The sequence below is a fragment of the Sus scrofa genome, chromosome X, assembly GCF_054392235.1.
Source record: "Sus scrofa isolate SSC_HxYL_T2T_F1_AM1 chromosome X, Sscrofa_HxYL_maternal_Yorkshire_Landrace_v2.0, whole genome shotgun sequence".
Taxonomy (NCBI): Eukaryota; Metazoa; Chordata; class Mammalia; order Artiodactyla; family Suidae; genus Sus; species Sus scrofa.
In genome coordinates, this window is record NC_139401.1 from 18,976,135 (window position 1) to 18,998,073 (window position 21,939).

Genomic DNA, 21,939 nt, shown 5'->3' on the forward strand with positions numbered 1-21,939 from the left:
GGAGCCAGAAGGATGGAAGGATGGATGTTCACTGCTTAGCAAGCGCCACACAGAGGGGCTGTGTGGGGATTCTTCCGCTCATCATCTCTGGGATTTTAATAAGCTCTGCAGAGGTAAGGGGTCAAGCCAAAGGGCTTCTTTGTCTGCTCTCTCCAAATGAGCTGGATACATGGCAGGCACTCAATGAGAGGGAGGGAAGGAGTGAGGGAGGAAGGGAGGAAGAGGACCCTCCTTTTCCTCTTTAAATTTCAACTGCTTGTTTCCTTATGTTGGAAGGAGAAGAGCAATGATGTCTCTGAAGGTGGGGCACGTGCCGATTAAGTGGGGGAGACCATACCATATTTATCTTGGAATCTGTGCTGCAGATCCTAGTATCATCTGTATATAGTACACACTCAGCGAATTGTTTTACCTACCCCTCATTGAAAATACCAGTAAATGCTTAAAAACAAGCATTTTAACTCAAAAGAAACCCTTTGATAAACTCAACAGAATAAACAATGGCACATGGCTTTCTAGGAGTGGCTTTTACAAACATTTTCTTCTCCATTTACAAAAAGGGCATGTTCTCCTTTTACACGAGTTACTCTTGAAAAGAGATTCTGATAAAGTGTCCCTTGAGTCTGGTTCTACAGTATAATAAAATTACTGAGGATAATTTTACAAGAAAACAAGCAGAATATTTTCAATTTCTCTTCATCTTGAAGAGTGCAAAACACGAAGACATTTGTCACCATGAAAATGATGAAACACCCGCTCAGATGACCCAAAAATACATCTGTCGTTTTCCACCTACCTGTCTCATCATGCACTGGAGAAGACCTCGCATCAGTTTCACCACGTTCTACAGAAATAAAGTGGGATCAGTAACAAAGTCAGCTTCCTAGTTCCATGCAACGAACCTCCTCACCGCGTGGCCTTCCCTGGGAAGGCAGACTCAAGCATGTACTAGCATTCTGATGGTTTAGGCTATTTCTACCTCTCCACTCTGTCACAAAGAAAGAAAATCTTGACGAAGTAACTTATCTCAAGTAAAAGAGTTGGACCAGATGGCATCTCCTGGCTCTGAAATCCAATGACTCCTACTACTTTATATTTCAGCAAAACAATTTTTATAAGCCTAGTACCCTGAAGCTTTATGGTACGATTCTTAGTAATTTATTGTCATGCTAAGGACGAGTCAAGTCCACCATGCCTTCCCCAAAGTAATGATGCTTTGCCAAAATAGCCATTTATGACACCATGACTGGACTATTGAGTAAAGTTCTTACAAAATGCAAGTAGCTGCCAAGGTTTCTTAATAATTTATATTGGAATGAATTATTATAATTATTATGAATAATAACAATAATACTATGAAAATCAGACAATCTGTCCTAGTATTGTATAGAACACTTTACCTAGATTCCCATTCATCCTTGTAACACCGGAAATGAGGTGGGTACTGCTATTTCCCCACTTTACAGATGAGGAACCTGAGGCTGATGAAGCAACATTGCTAAGTCTCTCAGCTGCTGGGGGTGGAGCAGGGACAGAACACAGGCCGTCTGACTCCACAGAGTCTGAGCTCCTAGTCAACACATTATGTTGCCTCCCACTCCCTCCACAATTCAAGCCCACTGAAAGACTGGTCTTAATACGTCTTACCAAAAACACCACAGCAACTTCCCTTTCGGTTGCAGCAGGTTAAGGATCTGGCATAGCTGCAGTTGCAGCACAGGCTACAACTACAGTGTAGGTTTGATCCCTGGCCCAGGGACATCCATATGCCAGGGATGTGGCCAAAAACAAACAAACAAAAAAAAAACCCACTATAAAACTACTTCACAAGTGGCTGGAGAATGGGATATTTTTAGGTCAAAGGAGTCTGGCTGAAAGAAGTTCCCATCCAGGACCACCAGCATCTCTTCTCTTACAGAATGCACATGGTTTGCGTAGAAGACGTATTGAAGCCACAAAAGTTAATTGCCTGAGAAAAGTCTGAAATGGATCACCCTTCGGATTCTTCCAGCTCTAAAATCTTAGGATTCTAGAGCATAGTCTCACTTTATGTCAAAAATTCTTTTGAGGCAGAATATCCTACCTCATAATTAAAAGGTGTAATTAACACTGTTATAATTAACACTGCCTACAGTGTGTAGCATAAACATTTGTCCATTGGCTGCCCTTCAAATAAATTTTCTATTGTGAAGAATCACAGTGGTTCCCAACTGGAAGTGACATGACCATCCCCCGAGAGTGGGAGAGCATCTGTAAATGTGGGGGTGGAGGCATTTTTATTGTCACCACGATGGGGGTGGGAGCTATAGGAATTTAGTGAGCAAAGGACTCAGGACACTACGTGTCCTGCAACACATGGGATAGTCTCGCACAATGAATAACTGTACTGCCTAAGCCCCAAATGCAGCAGTGTCCCTATTAAGGATCATCAGAAGATCTCACGTTATTTTCCATAATCAAGGGAGACGTCTCCTACATTATTAACCACATTAATCAAACAGTGTGGCCTGTTTGTGCCCCTCTATTGTCAGTCACAGATTGGCAAATCTCATCAACTCTAACTCAGATCAGAAACTGCTTACAGAGGAGAGGTAGCGGGTGTGTGTGTGTGTAGAAAGGCATGGTTTTACTTGCATTTTATCTCAGAGGAGGATGGAAAGTTTGGAAGATACTAACATCAAATTATTATACTGTTACATGAATGCTTCACTTATGTAATAGCTATCCAATACCTCGGAGGAGCATTCTATGCTTGCCGTATACATTTTAAATACTATCCATTCTTGCTTTACCTCCAGGACTGGGTGGCTTCATCACATCACACTCAGTATGTCTAGTCAAATGCAAACTGTCCTTTCTTTGCCCACACCGACAGGCTTCTCCTCTTAGCGTCCCTACTGCTCCCAAGGCAGCCTGCCACTCATGCCCACTTTGGCTGCTATAAACAAGCAGCGATCAGGCTGTAAGAACTCTCCTTGGACCTGACAATCCACTGGCTTTGTTGGCCAGTGAGGAATGTATGAATGAAAGACAAATCCCAAAGGCTCTCATGCCAAGAGAATAATACTTTTATGTCAATGCTTCTTACTTTAATGCTGTCACTCAAAACACTGAAAATACCTCCTGTGTTTAAGGGCAGATTATTTTCTTATATACTTAATGATGGCAAGTCTTTGCTTTGGTGGGTACTTGGTTCCTGATTTTGGAAAAGAATAAAGGGACTTCACTTGTGCCGTATGGTAACATAGGCATGAAATCTGGACAACACCAATGTGGTTCAAAATAAATAAGACTGCTTTGGAATGACTCAAACTAGAAAGGCAGTTTTTGGTTTTTTTTGTCTTTTTGTCATTTTGCCTTTTCTAGGGCCACTCCTGGGGCATATGGAGGTTCCCAGGCCAGGGGTCAAATCGGAGCTGCAGCCACCGGCCTACACCAGAGCCACAGCAACACGGGATCCGAGCTGTGTCTGCAACCTACACCACAGCTCACGGCAGCCCCAGATCCTCAACCCACTGATCGAGGCCAGGGATTGAACCCGCAACATCAGAGTTCCTAGTCGGATTCGTTAACCACTGCGCCATGACGGGAGCTCCTAGAAAGGCATTTTTAAATGAAATTTCAAAAATGTTTTAAGCAGTGGCAACATTGTTTGGATAAATATTCTTTCAACATGACTACTTCAAAGAGTATATACGCTTTGGAATGTGTAGTTCTGCTGTGCTGACTCTTTAAAAATGCCATCTCATACATAAGTACGTATAAAATTGACAGAGCATGTGTGAAAGAAATGTAACTAGTTAGAAATCTGGATGTCTATTCAGTGCAACTTTCTTTTTTTTTTTACGGAAAACTCTCAAAAGGAAAGACACATGATGGACTGAGATTACCTACATGCCTCTCCAAAATATCCTGCAGCCCAAATGGAGGCAAGGCCTGTACCAGACTATTCTGCACACACAGCTACCTCCTCGTAGGCTTTTCAGTTCGAGGAAAAGGTGCTGAGCAGCTAAGCCACAGCTGCCAGTCAGCATTACCTGCTCCAACTCGTAGGCCTTGGCCTTGTCCTCGTCGCGATCGGCATTCTTGCGGTAGGCCATGCCCAGGCCCCACACAGCCAGGATGCTGTAGATGTTATCCCGCACCCAGGCGTCCTTCTGCTCATGACTGGCTGACAGCAGCCCCGTGACAGGATTCTATCAGAGAAGAGACACAAAATGACTCAGCACCACCCTTCCCCCCGCTCTTGGGCAATGAACACTCACCCTAACGGTGGCACAAGGAGGGCTGAGACAAGGAGTGAAGAGACCAAAGTTCCAGTCCTTGCCCTGCCACCTGCTCTTCAGTGAGAATTGACAGGACTTCCCTGGGCTTTGGTTTTCTCATCTGTATAATGAGATATTAGACTAAAAAAATTTTCAGGAAACTTCTTACTTTTGAGTACTTTTTCTTTTGCTTTCAGACCAGACCATACTGTTATTAGTGACAAAAAGAAGAAAGAGCAAACAGAAAAAGCTTGCAAGGCTTTTACAAATCTGTGCACTATGGAACTAGGGCTGCTTCTCCCTTTGTGTTTCTATACCACTTGGTAAAGCACTGAATCTGGGAGCAAGAGACTCCACTCCATCACTCTGGTTCTGTGCGCCTGGGGAAGCCACCTACCTTAAAAAGGAGGTGCTGAGCAAGAGGCCATAGGGGGACCCTATTTAGCTCTGATATCACCAGTATTTTAAAGGGCAGATGAGTCACTAAAAAGCTAGACCTTCACAAAAAAAGCGTACACAAATGTTCATAACAGCCCCAAAGGGGAAACAACCCAAGTGTCCAAGAACTGATGAATGGATAGACAAAATGCGATCTGTACAACGAAATATTATTCAGAAATAAAAAGGAATGAAGTCCTAATACATGATATGGCATGGATGAACCTTGATGGTATTACACTAAATAAAAGAAGCCATGCACAAAAGTCTACATATTGTATGATTCCAACTGTATGGACTGTTCAGAATAGGAAATCTAGAGATAGAAAATAGATTAGTAGTTGTCTAGAGTTGCAGGTAGGAGGAAGGCAGGAGGAAATGAGGAGCAAATGACTGCCGACAGGCTTTTTTTCCTTTCTGGAGGTGAGAAAAATGTTCTAAAATTGATTGTGGTGATAATGCACAACTCTGAATATACTAAAAACCATTATATTGTACATGTTAGATGAACAGTATGGTAATAAATTATATCTTAATAAAGCTATTTTTTTTTTAAAGAATCCAATCCTAATAAATTGTGCCTAGAAATAGGAGTTCCCGTCGTGGCGCAGTGGTTAACGAATCCGACTAGGAACCATGAGGTTGAGGGTTCGGTCCCTGCCCTTGCTCAGTGGGTTAAGGATCCGGCATTGCCGTGAGCTGTGGTGTAGGTTGCAGACGCGGCTTGGATCCCGCGTTGCTGTGGCTCTGGCGTAGGCCAGTGGCTACAGCTCCGATTCAACTCCTAGCCTGGGAACCTCCATATGCCGCGGGCGCGGCCCAAGAAATAGCAACAACAACAACAACAACAACGAAAAGACAAAAGACAAAAGACAAAAAAAAAAAAAAAAAAGAAAGAAACTGCATAAGATAGGAAAAGAATCACATAAAGATAAAGGCTTTGTTGGAATTCCCGTCATGGCTCAGTGGGTAACGAATCCGACTAGGAACCATGAGGTTGCGGGTTCAATCCCTGGCCTCGATCAGAGGGTTAAGGATCTGGCGTTGCCGTGAGCTGTGGTGTGGGTCGTAGACTCGGCTTGGATCCATGATGCTGTGGCTGTGGTGTAGGCCGGCGGCTACAGCTCCGATGAGACCCCTAGCCTGGGAACCTCCATATGCCCACGGCCCTAGAAATGGCAAAAAGACCAAAAAAAAAAAGATAAAAGGCTCTGTTGAATTTTCCTGAAATTATGCAAAGAAATGTGTATCTAATAAAATATATCATAGCAATCAGAACCTTGGCAGTTTAAAATATCACTACCAAGAGTATCAAATTATTTACAAGAGGACTCTAAAAAACTCACTTGGATACTTTCAAAGTGATATAGCCAAGAGTATTAGGTAAAAAGATATTGGCATAGTTTCAGATGGTCCCACCTAGAGAATTAAATATTTAACTTTCTCCTTTAACTCATCTAGGCCCTATTCAACAACTTCTACAACTCAACTGATATGCCTTCGGGGGCAGCAGCATTCAGTGTATTGACATTGTTCTCTACAGCCAACAACTACAAATCAATGATATTAAATTTAACAAGAAGTGAAATCTAAGAATGGCAGAGAGAAGGTACAAGTCTTATTCCAATAGTAGACTACTGCAGTTCTTTTGCTAAAAACTATGTACCAATAAGGTATACCATAAGCATCTTTATCTATTCTGGGGCCTACTGGGTAAGCCCAGGGCAGGAAACCATTAAGAGATCCAGAGAAAGAACTCAACCTCTTCCTGGCATTCCCATCAACCATGAGTTCACTGAGACACATAGCCTTCCAATGACACAGCAATGACCACTTATACACAGCGCCAAGTGTGGTCTGGATTATGAAATGTCACTGTCTTGTTAACTCAAAGTCACCTCTTTGATTCTTTAGTTTAACCGGTGAAGGAGATTAGTTCATCCCTACCCAGAGCTAGACTATCTGAACCCTCGTTTCACTACAGAGAAGCAGTCTGGGTGTTGAGGGATCCCCACGTTCAAAACTGCATACACAAGCCATGTTAAATTAGGGTGCTGCTGCACTTAGAAAAAGGAACAGCTACTATTATAGACTGAAAGCCTGTGTCTCCCCAAAATTCCTATGTTGAAATCTAATTCCCAAGACAACAGTATTTGGAAGTGGCCTTTGGGAGATAATTAAGTCATGTGGGAGGAGCTCTTATGAATGGGACTAGTGCCCTTACAGGAAGAGGACGGGGCCGCTAAGAGGAGAGCTATGAAGAGTCGATGGTAGTGGTCCCAATGCAGTATTACAGGAGGTAGCACAGACCTGTGTTGAGAATCAGCATTCCTGCTGCAGGGGAACTGAAAATGATATCTTTAAACTGCAGAAGAAGAGGCCCAGGACAGATGAGCGTAACATAAACTGTTTCATCAAGGGCAAGGGGCCCACAGCTGGGCAGTTTGTCTTTTAACTCCAGTCATTTGTTGGCCCCTCTCCAAGACTTCTTCATTTCTAATTTAGGGGAAGTGCCTTTCTTGGCTCTTGTTGATGAGAAAAAAAGAGTAGGGCCTTAAGGCCTAGAATAGGATTGGGCCCAGGGCTTGGCCCCTATGCTATGGTAACAAACAACACTAAAATCTTGGTGGCTTCTATTTCTCATCCATGCCTTATGTCCATTCCTGTTCAGCTGCACTTCTGCTCTGCTTTATCTTCCCTCAAGGAAACAGGCTACTAGAGCAACCTATACTACAACACTGCCTGTCTCATGACAGAGGAGAAGACAGACACAGGGAACCATGACCTATAGCTGCTGATTAGAACTGACAGTTAGGAGTTTCCTGGTGGCCAGTGGTTAAGGATACAGCATTGTCACTGCTGTAGCATGGGTTTGATCCCGGGCCCAGGAATTTCTGTATGCTGTGGGTGCAGCTGAAAAAAAAAAAAAAAAAAAAAGAACTGACACATAGCACTTCCTCCCTCATCACAATGATGAAAGCAAATCACATGGCCATCCCTAAGTTCAACAGGATAGGGATGTGGGACCTTCTCCCAGGAATGAGAAGCAAATAACTGTGAACAATTACTATGTGAATAATTGTGAACAACTGTGCTGTCATGGTGATCTCACCTGCTGGCTGTGATGGGCTGGGACCAGCCCCCACCCCCAGTCCACTCAGCACTGAATCTAAAGTGATCAGAGATTAAGATGATGATGAACCACTGGCACTTTGCTTTTTGCCTTAAAAAAAAAAAGTGTTAAAGTAATAAACTGAAATTCTGACTCTTAAGGGTAGGGGGAAAGAGAGTAAAAAATTGAGATGTTAATATCAGACAAAGTAGACTTCACAGTTAAGAAAATGACCAGGGATACAGAAGGATATTATATAATAATGAAAGGGCCACTTCATCATGAAGACATAATAATCCTAAATGTGTGTGTACCTAACAAGAGACAAAGGGATACATACAAAGTAGCCAGAACAGAAGAGAGACCAGAAATAGAACTACACAAGTATGACAAACTGACTTTTGACAAAGGTTTAAAGACAAAGGGGGAAAGGACAAACTTTAATAAATGGTATTGGAATGACTGAACATCCAGATGCAAGAAAATAATCTCATTCTAAATCACACGCCTTACACAAAAATTAACTTAAAATGAATCACAGATCTAAATGTAAAACGTAAACGTATAAAACTTTTATAAGAAAACATAGAAGAAAAACCTTCATGACTTAGAATTAGGCAGGATTAGCCATGATACCAAAAGCATCATCCAGAGAAGAAAAAGTGATACAGTGGATTTCATAAAACTAAAAAGTTTTGCTCTGTGGAAGATACATAAGTGATAAAATGACAAGCTACAGACTGGGAGACACTATTTGCAAGTCACACATTTGACAAGGGAATTATATGCAGGATATAAAAAGAACTCTCAAAATTCAACAGTAATTAAAAACTGGTTAAAAAAAAAAACTTAAATAGGACTTCCTATCGTGGCTTAGCAGTTAACAAACCTGACTAGCATCCATGAGGACATGGGTTCAGTCCCTGGCCTCACTCAGTGGGTTAAGGATCCAGCATTGCCATGAGCTTGGGTGTAGGTCGCAGATGCAGCTTGGATCTCATATTGCTTGGATCTCACATTGCTGTAGCTGTGGTGTAGGCCGGTGGCTACAGCTCCAATCTGACCCCTAACCTGGGAACCTCCATGTGCCACCAGTGTGCCCTAAAAAGGCAAAAAGACAAAACAAAACAAAACAAAACAAAAACTTAAACAATCAAAAAGGATATATGGATGACAAGCACATAAAAAAAAGGTCAACATCATTAGCTATTAAGGAAATGCAAATTAAAACCACCGTGAGATGCCACTACATACTTATTAAAATGGCTATAATAAAAAATACTGCCAAATTACATGATCATCTCAAGAGACACAGAAAAAAGTATCTGTTACAATTCAACATCCAGGAGTTCCCATCGTCACGCAGTGGTTAATAAATCTGACTAGGAACATGAGGTTGTGGGTGTGATCCCTGGCCTAACTCAGTGGGTTAAGGATCCGGCATTGCCATGAGCTGTGGTGTAGGTCACAGATGCAGCTCGGATTCCGTGTTGCTGTGGCTCTGGTGTAGGCCGGTGGCTACAGCTCCGATTAGACCCCTAGCCTGGGAACCTCCATATGACGCAGGAGCGGCCCTAGAAAAGGCAAAAAAAGAAAAAAAAAAAAAAGAAAAAAAAATCAACATCCATTCATGTTAAAAGCTCTTACAAGTGGGTATAGAGAGAACATATCTTAACATAATAAAAGCTATTTATGACAAACCCACAGCCAACATAACACTCAATGGTTAAAAGCTGAAAGTCTTCCTGCTAAAATATGGAACAAGACAAGGATACCCACTCGTACCACTTCTCTTCAATGCAGTATTGCAAGTCCTAGTCACAGCAATCAGACAAGAAGAAATAAAAGGTATGCAAATGAAAGGAGAGAGGTAAACTTGTCACTATATGCAGATGACATAATACTATACATAGAAAACCCTAAAGATTCCACACAAAAACTATCTGCACTGATAAATGAATTCAGCAAAGTAGCAAGACACTAGATTAACATACGGAAACTGGTTGCATTTCTTTACACTAACAATGAAATATCAGAAAGGGAAAGTAAAAAACAATCCTTTCTAAAGTCATATTAAAAAAAAAAAAAACAACCAAGGAATAAACCTGATCAATGAGCGTCAAGACTTATATGCTAAGAACTATGAAACATCGATAAAGGAAACAAAGTGATTCAAAAAATGGAAAGATATCCCACACTCTTCGATTGGAAGAGTAAATACTGTCAAAGTGGCCATACTACCCAAAGCAATGTACAGATTTAATGAAATCCCTATCAAACTACCAATATCATTTTTCATAGAATAGAACACATAATCCTAAAATTTATACGGAACCATAAAAGACCCAGAATTGTCAAAGCAGTCCTAAAGAAAAAGAGCAAAGCTGGAAGAATAACCCTCCCAGACTTTAGATAATGCTGCAAAGCTATAGTAATCAAAACAACATGGTTTTGGCATGAAAACAGACATGGATCAATGGAATAGAACATAAAGCCCATAAAAAACCCACACAAATATGGTCAATTAATCTTTGACAAAGGCAAAATATACAATGGAGAAAAGACAGTCTCTTCAGCAAGTGGTGCTGGGAAAGCTGGACAGCTGCACGTACATCAATGAGGTTAGAACACTCCCTCACGCCATACACGAAAATAAACTCAAAATGGCTTAAAGACTTAAATATAAGAAGAGACACCATAAGACTCCTAGAAGAGAACAAAGGCAAAACATTCTCTGATATAAATCGCACCAATGTTTTCTTAGGTTGTCTACCAAGGCAATAGAAATAAAAGCAAAAAGAAATAAGTAGGACCTCACCAAATTTATGTGCTTTTGCAGAGCAAGGGAAACCATAAACAAAATGAAAAAAACCTACAAAATAGGAGAAAATATTTGTAAATGATGTGACCGACCAATATGTCCAAAACATACAAAGAACTCATATAACTCAACACCAAAAAAACAAACAACCCAATCAAATAATGGGCAGAAGACCTAACAGACATTTTGCCAAAGACGACATACAGATGGCCAATAGGCACATGAAAAGATGCTCAACACCTCTCATTATCAGAGAAATGCAAATAAAACTACAATGAGGTATTGCCTCACACTGGTCAGAATGGCCATCATTAAAATGTCTCTAGGGAGTTCCTGTCGTGGCGAAGTGGTTAATGAATCTGACTAGGAACCATGAGGTTGCGGGTTTGATCCCTGGCCTTGCTCAGTGGGTTAACAATCTGGCGTTGCTGTGAGCTGTGGTGCAGAGCCACTGCATTGCTGTGGCTCTGGCGTAGGCCGGTGGCTACAGCTCCAATTGGACCCCTAGCCTGGGAACCTCCATATGCCACGGGAGTGGCCCAAGAAATGGCAAAAAGACAAAAAAAAAAAAAATTTAAAAAAAAATGTCTCTAAATAACAAATGCTTGAGGGAATGTGGAGAAAAGGGAACTCTTTTACATGGCTGGTGGGAATGTAAATTGGTACAGCCACTGTGGAAAACAGTATGAAGAGTCCTCAAAAAACTAAAAATAGGGTTGCCATATAATCTAGCAATCCCACTCCTGGGCACATATCTGGAGAAAACTATAATTCCACAAGATACATGCACCTGTATGCTCATAGCAACACTATTTACAATAGCCAAGAGATGGAAGCAACCTAAATGTCCATCAATAGATGAATGGATAAAGAAGATGTCTGCTGAGCTAATTTTATTAGCAACCACTCCCACATTTTTGAGTTGAGTCAGCTGCCTTTACACATACACTCCCAGCCCCAGGACCCCAACAAATGTCTAAACAGAACCTCATTTCTCTTCCAAATCACTCCCCACCCCCCCAACCCAGCAGCTACCCTGTGACCCAGCCCACATCTTGCCCCAACACTCAGGTACAAGAAATTTCAACTACACAACGCTGACTGTGAGTTTAACAATGACTGACCAACAGCGGGTAAGGAGATACCAAAAAGCCAAGGCTATGTTACTGGAAGTAGTTTTCAGAACAAGGGAAATGAGAGTCTCACCGAACTGCTGGCCTGGCAGAGCACACCTGGCATGCTGTCACTGCCAAACACCATGCGTAAAAAGCGATATTCACTACCTGGAACATACCCAGAGGATGATCAGGGCTATGAAGAGGCTGAAAGCCACATCTCTTAAGGGAAGAATCGGGTGTGTAGAGAGCAAGTTAGCATTTTCAAAGAGCTGAAAGGTTGTCCTCTGAAAGAGGGATTTGATTTTTTTTGGCTACTCAAATCAAGTCAGATTTCAACATAAGAGTTCTCCATCATTTAGAATTTTCCAAATGGACAGGGTTGTAGGTGATGTTGGCTGAGTCTCTAGCATTATCTGAGCAAAAGGACCGAAAGGCCATCACACAAGGGAGATGGAGTATATAATAATAGGGTTTAAGGCCATGGACCCTACACTGTGTAAACTACTCCTGGGTTCAAATCTCTGCTCTGCCACTTGCTTACTCTTAGGTGATCTTCAGCAAATAATTTAACTTTTCTGGGCCTCGGTTTCCTCCTGTATAAAAAGGAGGGTTCAAAGCAGGTTGGAGAGCAAGAGTTGGGTCCCCTCGGGCCCTTTACTGCATCCTGCCTCTAATGCCAACACTGTTGCCTCTTGTCTGTCCAGCACCTGTTCCTCCCTTTTCTGGTAATGGCCTATAACTTTCCCTGCTCTGACTCAGTGTGGTTCTGGGGAGGAGGCAGGCTGACCCCATCACTGCCTGCCCTCTGGCCATGGCCCCAGCTGCAGGGAAGGATGTGTGACCCAGCCTGGCCAATCTAGGCACATACAGTTCAGGCATGTGCATACGACCTAAGCCAGACCAACTGAGAGCCATTCTCAGTCAGCACTTTCTCTGGGATCACCATAGAAAAAAAGTTTCTTTCTGCAGAGGGCACCACTCTGAAAGAATGTAACTTGGAACTGCCAAGCGGCCAGCTCTGCCACCGCGTGGGATGACCCTGCCACAGAATAAAGCCCACTCTGAGTCAAATAGGGCCAAGCCATGCAAAGAGATACTTGATCATACGAGCTCCTGAATCCAGTCATGCCTGAATCTAGCCCAATCCCTTTTCAGTTATTTGAGCAATAAATTCTCTTTCATGCTTAAAGGCCATTTGATGTGGCTTTGTGTTACATGGAAAGAATCCTAACAAATACAACCACGAATGCTTCTAAAATGACCATGGTGAACAAGATACCGTAAAAACATCTGATGCTATTAAAGAAATCTAAGACTGAAGCAACATTAAGGCAAAATACATAAAGCAGATGGTAGCATCAAACTATTTAACATTCTGCAGTTCAGTTTTCAGCTGGAGGGCACAGAGATGAATGCTGCCATTTACCCACCAAAAATGGCCCAGAGAAGATAGATTCCTGCTTCCCCTACCTTCACCCCGTAAGCAAAATAGAATAGTTCCTTACTGACCTCCCTGCCTTTAGTACGGGTTCCTTCCAATCCATCCTCCACCAAGGGAGACACCCAAAGACCTAGCCTCTCAAGACTTTGCTTCCCTGCTCACATTCTCCAGTCCTACCAGAGAGAATCAAAGTCCCTCTGACAGTCATACAAGGCTCATCATGCGTTGGCTCTTCCTCTCACATCCAGACTAATCACCCATTGCTCCCTCCTTAGCCCACAGAAAACATGAATTAATGTTTCCTGCACATCTCTGCTCTCATGCTTCTGGCCTGTGCACACACTCTTCTCTCTGCCTGTAAAGCCGGCCAGCAAACCCCTCTCCTTCACATTCTCCCTCCCGCATGAAGCCTTCTAGGTGTTCCCTTTCTTATGCTCCACGGGACAGAGGTCAGAGGCCTCCCGCTAACTCTTATGCTTGGCCTTCTTCCCTTTGAATTAAGAGTTGCTAAGTGGGAGTTCCTGTCTTGGCTCAGCTGTTAACGAATCCGACTAGGAACCATAGAAAATAGACAAAAAAAAAAAAAAAGAATTGCCAAGTGCATGCCACTGCCTCACTCAGGGTCCCAGGGAGGAAAGTAATGATCAATTATTCAAATGAAATAACCAAAAGAGACAAGGATAAATGTTGAAAATACATGATTAGTTGTGCCCCACCCCCATGCTGAAAAAGCAAAAAAAAAAAGAACCTGAGAATTTCTATTACAAAAACTCAAAAACTGGTTAAATTCATTTGTTGTATGGGAATTTTGTTCTAGCAACTGCTGCTTAAAATATTAAAACAGGTGGGGAAGGGCAATGCTTGACGTGTTTTTTGTGTGTGTTTTTTTGTCTTTTTTAGGGCCATACTGCGGCACGTGGAGGTTCCCAGGCTAGGGGTCCAATCAGAACTACAGCTGCCGGCCTACACCACAGCCACAGCAACGCCAGATCCAAGCCACATCTGCTACCTACACCACAGCTCACAGCAACGCTGGATCCTCAACCCACGGAGCGAGGCCAGGGATCGAACCCGCAACCTCATGGTCCCTAGGCAGATTCATTTCCACTGCGCCATGATGGGAACTCCTTGAGAAGGTTTTAAAAGTGGGAACCACCATAGCATTTGCTGTATGCAAATGATTGTATCTGTAATTGAAATTACGAGTTGTGTGAGTAACCTTTCTTTTTCCATTAGTTTAAAAGATAGGTTTTGCATAATTTGATTTGAAGACCTCCGGCTTTCAGAGAATAGTGCTGAAAATTTAAGCTCTAACATGCAGCAGCCTCATGCTTTACCTAAGGAGATCACGGGTGTGCAATTCTCATTTTCAAATGGTGGGCTTTTTAAAATTGCTGCTGATTAAATTTCCCCTTCTGGGTTAACAAACAATGCACAAGCTGCAAGCTGTCCTGGAACTACACATCTGCATCATCTCATATGACTGAATGATAGCTTATAGGGAAACAAACTGGGTTGGAAGCCAAGAGTTGCAGGCATCCACTTCATCCAAGCTTTGTTCTAGCTTTGGTCCAGATCCCAATGTACATTTTAAAACTTTCAAAATTCAGAAACCATTCTGATCAAATGTGCAAATGACTTTATCATTCTCTTAGGAGATTTTAATTCTTTGCCTCTCTTGCCGATTTCTTAGCCTGAGGTGTTAGTCCTTAGCCTGGTGTTGTGGAAACTTACACAACACATTCAAGCTCAGTAGGGCTGTCAGAATCCTCCTGCCCACCCCTGAAGTTTAAGCTATCAAGGGACTCCCGGGCACCACACTAGTAACCATTCACCTGAACAGGAAAATTGCAAATGTCACTGTTTTATATTTTCAATGCTAAGACTGACTTTTACTCTGCTAGGTTCGAGTTCATAGCATGACAGCATGCTTGGCACTCTGCCTCTGGGCTCTCCAGGGGGTCTGTCAGGAGTCCACAGATGGGCTTTGGACGTGGGCAGGGAGCTGGAGGTCCATGAGACTCCTAGAACTTCTGTGGGAGCACTTTCCCCAGGAAAAGATAAGACATTCAGTCGTCACCAAATTCTCAAATGGGTCTATAATCCATTTGATTAAGAATCACTTCTCTACATATATTTTATAAACATTAATTATGTTCTTCCTTCCTATTGTGAGGCAGAGGTGATATTTATCTTACTCTATTAATGAATGCAACTTTCTTTGGTATTCACAGTGATCTGCTGTATCTAAAATATTTCTCTCTACTCTTTGGCCTGTTCCCAACAAGACCAAGTGCTGAGTACTTATCACGGGGCCGTCAGTTCACCAGGACGATGACCTTGAATACAGTCCCCTCGACGCCCTGGGCTGGGATTCTTCAACTGCACAAGGAGACTAGGTGATCTGACTAGATCTTTTTGGATGTCTGCAAACCTTGAAGCAATTCTAAATCCCTCCCTTGAATGGGTTACTATGGTGCTTTATTTATAAATGGAAGATCGAAGGACTTTTTAAATGAATTACTCAAGTGTTTTTATCTGGCACTAAAATAGCCTGTCCTGAAGAGAGCACAGCAAAAGCCTCTTCTGGCTGCCAAGAGAGAGCTGAAGGGAGAGGTGGAAAAAGGCAGGATTATACTGGGAAGGAGAAAATGTTATTCATCAAGTGATAGCTTTCTCCAGTCAACACACAGACCAGACCACCATCTGTCTACACAGTCCTTATCTGACTATGGACTAAAAATGTCATTTCTGCCCTTTTTGGACTCAGTGTTGCCAGAATGTTTGTGTGTGCCATGGTCCGCAACTGTTCTCATTCCCGGCGTGGCTATTAAATAAATTCCTCCCAGAGTAAACTGGACTAAGGACAAAGGACAGACAGGTTGCAGCAACTTCGGCTCAGGCTCTTTTTATAGAAATACAATTAGGTTCCAAGGACCCCCAAACACTGGTTGTATGGTAGAAGTTAACGAATAATAACAGTAGTGGTCATTTATTGATTGTATATACTACAGCACATAGACTATGTGGTAAACATTTTGTTTCATTCATTTATTCTTCAATCAACAACTGTTTTTAAAATCTCTAAAAGTACCAGGTACTAAGGATAACATGGTAATGATAAAGAAATCCTTGGTCTTGTGCAGCAGACTTTATAGTCTAGTAGGAATTAATGCACTTCAAATCACACAAATATAAAATTCCAACCTGGTTAAGTGCAGCAAAGGGGATGAGTATCAAGCTATGAGGGTATCGAGGAAGGAGGAGTGGGAAGGCTTCCAGGTGGCGCAGAGGCGGAAGGGAGGTTACCCAGAGGGCTGTTACCCAGAGTGAGGGTGCGGCAGGAGTGCGCATCCGCCTTGGGGAAGACCGCTTTGGCTGCAGTCAGGAGAAAGACCAGGAGAGGACTGAGAGTGGCTACAGAGAGAAGACAAGCGGGGAAGCTACTGCAGGGGTAGAGACTGGCAAGGCTGGCCACTTAGATGAGGAAGGTGGTGACAGCAGAGGGGGACAGAAGCAGCAGATGGAGTCAAGACATGTTCAGGAATAAAACCAGCAGAGCTTGGTGATGGAGTAGATATGGGCAGGAAAGGAAAAAAGAAGGGGCCCAGAAGACTCCTGGGGTGCTGACTCAGGGCTTCCCATGAGGGATGGTGTCTAGAAAGAAGCCAAATTTTCAAGTTAGTTGAGCCAGTTGTTAAGCATTTACCAGCACACCACTGATGGGGAGTGAGAAGCTGGCAAGTCAGGCTGCAGCTGCACTGTGGAGTCTAGAAGAGCCCTGCATTTTATTCTAGGAGTGACAAAAGCCACGGACGGTTGTAAGCAGGAGAGCAGTGTAGTTTGGTGCCTGAGGTAAGGCTGGTTACTGCTAGGGAGAAGGAGCCAAGAGTGGAAGCAAGGAATGAAGGCTAGAGGGACCTGGACTAGGGTGGTGGCAGTGCACATGGACAGAAGTGGGTGGAACTCAGGTAGATTTTGGTGATCTAATTCATGGGTACATTCTCTCACTTTTTGGTGGGGCGTGAGGAAAAGAAGAAATCCAAGCTGACTCCTACGTTACTCCTACACTATGCTTATTAATATGGCCTTAATTTTTACAACATAATAAATCTCAAAAATACAGGAAAGCAGAGAGAACAATATAACCCATACCCATCACTCAGATCCAACAAATGAAAGCATTCCACCATCATGGTACCAGATTCCTTCCTTTAACAAATAAATACAATGTTACAGATAAAGCTGAAACCTTTTTTTCCTTTATAAATGTGGTAAATCATATTAATGGATTTTCTTAAATTTCCTTGTGTAATGGGGATAAACCATACTTGATCATGATGTATTTTTAATACACTGCTTCGTTTTATTAATAAGTTACTTTGTATTTCTGTATCAATATTCATGAGGGAATTTCCTACATAAATAATATTTCTCCTTATGTCTTGTATGACAATGGAATATTGGGATATTGGCCATATAAAAGGAGTTGGGAGTTAACCCTCTTTATCTTTTGTCTGAAATAGTTTATTTAGGAAAGGGGTTATCTGTTAATCCCTTGCCCCTCTCTCACTCCACTGTACTCACCAACTCTTAGTCTACCGCTGGGGGTGGGAAGCACCGGTACCACTAAAGAAAAACAGACGGCTATACTGATTGAACTTGCATGAAATTAATAACCCTCAGTGCTGTCCAACAATCATACCAGAAATCCCTGGACCATCCATTCCCATCTTCTCCCAGAGGACAATTTCAAACCTTCTCCCCTCTCCTCAACCCTCTGACAACTCCTCCCCAACTTCACTCCCGGCCAATGAAGATGCCTTGTGTTTCACTGTGAAGGTAGAAACACCTTGCCCCGCCTTCCTTCTTATTTTGATGGATAAACTATCTTTGCTCCAGTGATTTCCATTTTCTTGTATGACCAGTTTTTCCCTTCTACCAGATCATTTCTACCAGATAGATAATTTCTCACTCGAGCCCCTCTTAACCTCACATCTCCACCCAACCACTGCTCTCCTTTACAACAGACTCTTCAGAAAAATGTTTAAACTCATAATCTCTAGTTCTTGTTCTTCCCTTCTCTCTTGAGCTCATCTAAACCAATTTTTGCTTCTAATACCCACATAAACTGTTTCACAAGATCACCAACAACTTCCACACTGTTAAATCAAATGGTCAATTCTCAGTCTTGTTGCTACTTAACCTTGACCTGTTAGCCTTTCACCCATCTAATACTCACTCCTCCTTGAATCACGTTCCTCACTTGGCTTCTAGGATGACAACCATTCTTGGCTGGTTTTCCTCCTACTTGCTCATCTGCTGCTTCTCGGTCTCCCTTGGTGGTTCTTCCCCAGCTGAATCTCTCCATATTTCGAAAGCTCTTCTTTAAATATCATCTCTTCTTTGTTTACACCCACTCCTGTGCTCTCATTGTCTCATTACCTTTTAAATACCACATACATGCCTACTGACAACTCCAAGATTTTATCTCCAGCGCCAATCTCTCCCCTGACCTCTAGACTCATATTAAGAGCCTACTTAACCATTTCCACTTGGATGACTAATGGGCACCTTGAAATGAACAAAACTCCTATCCCCCTTCCTGCCCAGCAACTTGCTCCTCCACAATCTTCGCCATCTCAGTAAAAGTAATTTTACTTTTACCCCAGCTGCTCAAGCCAAAAACCTTGGAGTCATTCTTAACTTTACTTAATCCACAAGCAAAACTTGCTTCTATCTCCAAAATTTCCCCCAAACTCAACGATCCCTATCTGTCTCCACTAAAACCACCCTTGTCTGAGCCATCATGCTCCCATTGCGTACTGGTTACCGTTGTGCATCTTGACACCTTACAGTAAATATTCCAAGCAAACAGGGGAGTGATTCTTTTCAAACATCACTGGGATGATCCCACTCATGTGCTCAAAGCCCTCTTGTGGCTTCCCTTCCCACTCAGAATAAAAGCCAAATTCCTTAGTCTTCCAAAGTGAATGAATAAATAAACTTCGACATGTTCCTTGGTCCTAGTCCATAAAATCATCTTGGACTACGATTTTTTTCACGCATTCAATTTCTGTAATGGTTATAGTCGAATTAGGATGTTAATTTTTTTTTCTTGTGTTAACGCTGGTCATATTTATCTAGAAAACTGTCATTTTACATTTCCAAATTTGCTGCAAAAAAACCAAAACATTAATAGTATTTTGCTATTTTCCCCTAATACTGTTTGTTTGTCCCCTTTCCCATCCCCCCCCCCCCATCAACCCTGGCAGAAGTTTGCCTTTTTGGTAGTCTTTTAAAAAAACTAGTTTTTGGTTTTGTCAATCTTCCCCCCCCCCGGGGCCGCACCCATGACATATGGAGGTTCCCATGCTAGGGGTCTAATTGGAGCTACAGCTGCCGGCCTACACCACAGCCACAGCCACAGCCATGCTAGATCCGAGCCGAGTCTGCAACCTACACCACAACTCACAACAACACTGGATCCTTAACCCACTGAGCAACCCTAAACCTCATGGTTCCTAGTCGGAATCATTTCTGCTGGGCCATGATGGGAACTCCTTGTCAATCTTTATCATTTGTTTTTATACATTAATCATTGGTCCTATCTTTATTATTTTCTTTCATCTATTTTCTTGGGTATACTCTGTTATCCTTTTCTCAACTTAAGTTTATTAATTTTTAAATCTTTCTTTTTTTCTAATATATACATTTCAGGATATAAATTTCTTTTCACATCCCACTTTAGCTATATTCCATAAATTGGTATTTGGAATGCTTTTGTTTTCATTCATTTCTAAATATTTCATAATTTCTTCTTAGATCCATGACATTGTATATGTGTGTATGTATTCATGACATATATATCCATGATATATTTAAATATATTTAGAAGTGGACTTAGCAGGATCCCAAACTTATTTATGGGGCAGGTAGTGGAAGAATCTTGAGCAGTCATTTGGTACTGCTCTCTAATTTTCTTGCATTTTGGCGCAAAAATGTGGTGCGCATAAAATTGATTTGTCAGTATTTTTTGAGATTTTCTTTATACTCTGTCATCAATTTTTGAGAAACATACTTGGCAAGACTGAAACAAGTAAGTATTTTCTATTGTTTGGGCACAGGATTCTACGTACGTATATCTGATCAAGTTTGTTTCTTACGGAAGTGCTCAAATACTCTATGTTCTAATTATTTCTCTGCCTTATCCATTAGTACCTGAGAGAAGGGAATTTAAAAACTCCCACTATGATTATGGATTTGTTAACAACTGGGTCAAGTTTCACTTTATACATTTTGAAACTATGTTGTTAGTATTCTGTGGGTTTAAAATTGCTCTATTTTTTGTGAATCATCTTTTTATCATCAAGTAATAACATTTTTATCCCTAATAAGAGACTTTTTTAAATTTCAAATTTTTCTCTGCCTGATGGTAGTATAATTACACCAACTTCTTTTTGATTACCGTTTGCCTAATATATCCTGTCCCACTAAATTACCTTCAATCTTTCAGTACCCCATGCTTTAGGTTTGTCTCTTATAAACCACTTATATCTTTAAAATTAAAAAAAAATTAATTTCCATTACCTGGATAATTTAAGAATTTACATTTATTATGATGACAATAGATGGATTTATTTGCACCTTTAGATGCAAATAAGAAGGGCTTTTTTTTTTTTTTTTTGGTCCTTTATACTTTTAAAAAAATTCTCGGAGTTCCCATCGTGGCGCAGTGGTTAATGAATCCAACTAGGAACCATGAGGTTGCAGGTTTGATCCCTGGCCTTGCTCAGTGGGTTGGGGATCCGGTATTGCCGTGAGCTGTGGTGTAGGTTGCAGATGTGGCTGGATCCCGCATTGCTGCGGCTGTGGTGTAGGCCGGCAGCTGTAGCTCTGATTAGACCCCTAGCCTGGGAACCTCCATATGCCACAGGAGCGGCCCTAGAAAACGCAAAAAGACAAAAAAAAAATTATAGTAATAATAAAATAAATAAATAAATAAATAAAATAAAATAAAATAAAAATTTCTCTCCCTCCCTAAGCACTCTTTCCTTCCCTCTCTTGGCATGATCAAATTTTCTTTATCCTTCCGTTGTTTTTAAAGTTATGTTTTCCATTTACATTATTTTAATGTTAATACTTAAACATGACCTCTTGACTTAAAATATATAATACCTCTATCTTCCTCCTTAACATGATAAAGGCCTTAGAATGCTTTTAACTCCAGTCTCCTCCCATTCTCCTGCCATATTATTATTTTCCAATATTTAATTATGTCTTCTTTTAACCTCCCCTTAAATTAGGCTTTATTATTATTACTATTTGTTCCATACTCCACGTTTTAGTTATTCCATTCTTCTCATTTTAAATTCCATTACCACTAAATAGAAATTTTTCTTTTGGATCCATTCTGTTATCACTCTTTCTACCTAACACTTTCATGAATGAGCCTTCAAACAGAGCTCATATTGAAGGAATGTACAAAGTTAGTACTTCTTATCTGGGCCAAAATAAATCTAGGAATTTTTTTAAGTCAACAAAAATTTGAAGATACTCTCTTGAGTATACATTTATACTTGCTATATGTTCAAAACCAATCCTGAAAAAGGACCCTTTTATAAATATAGCTCTTTCCTTCTTTGCTTTAAAGATTTAAATAATATTTAGTAGTAAGTAAATGTGGCAAATGACTAATGGAAAAAATTCTCTTTCACAGACACAGAAAAGCAATTAGCTGTTGA

General features: G+C 41.5%; 1 protein-coding gene across 18 annotated transcripts in view; it reads right to left on the minus strand.

Moving 5' to 3' along the window:
• PHKA2 (phosphorylase kinase regulatory subunit alpha 2) overlaps positions 1-21,939 on the minus strand; it is an 82,414-nt gene that overhangs the window by 56,248 nt on the left and 4,227 nt on the right. For all 18 annotated transcript variants that reach the window (XM_085008626.1, XM_085008623.1, XM_013985960.3 and 15 more), the window contains 2 exons: positions 4,038-4,196; positions 797-844 (listed from right to left, as the gene is read on the minus strand). In XM_085008626.1, coding sequence (XP_084864752.1) covers positions 797-844; positions 4,038-4,196 — 207 coding nt within the window. The remainder of the gene's footprint in view (positions 1-796; positions 845-4,037; positions 4,197-21,939) is intronic.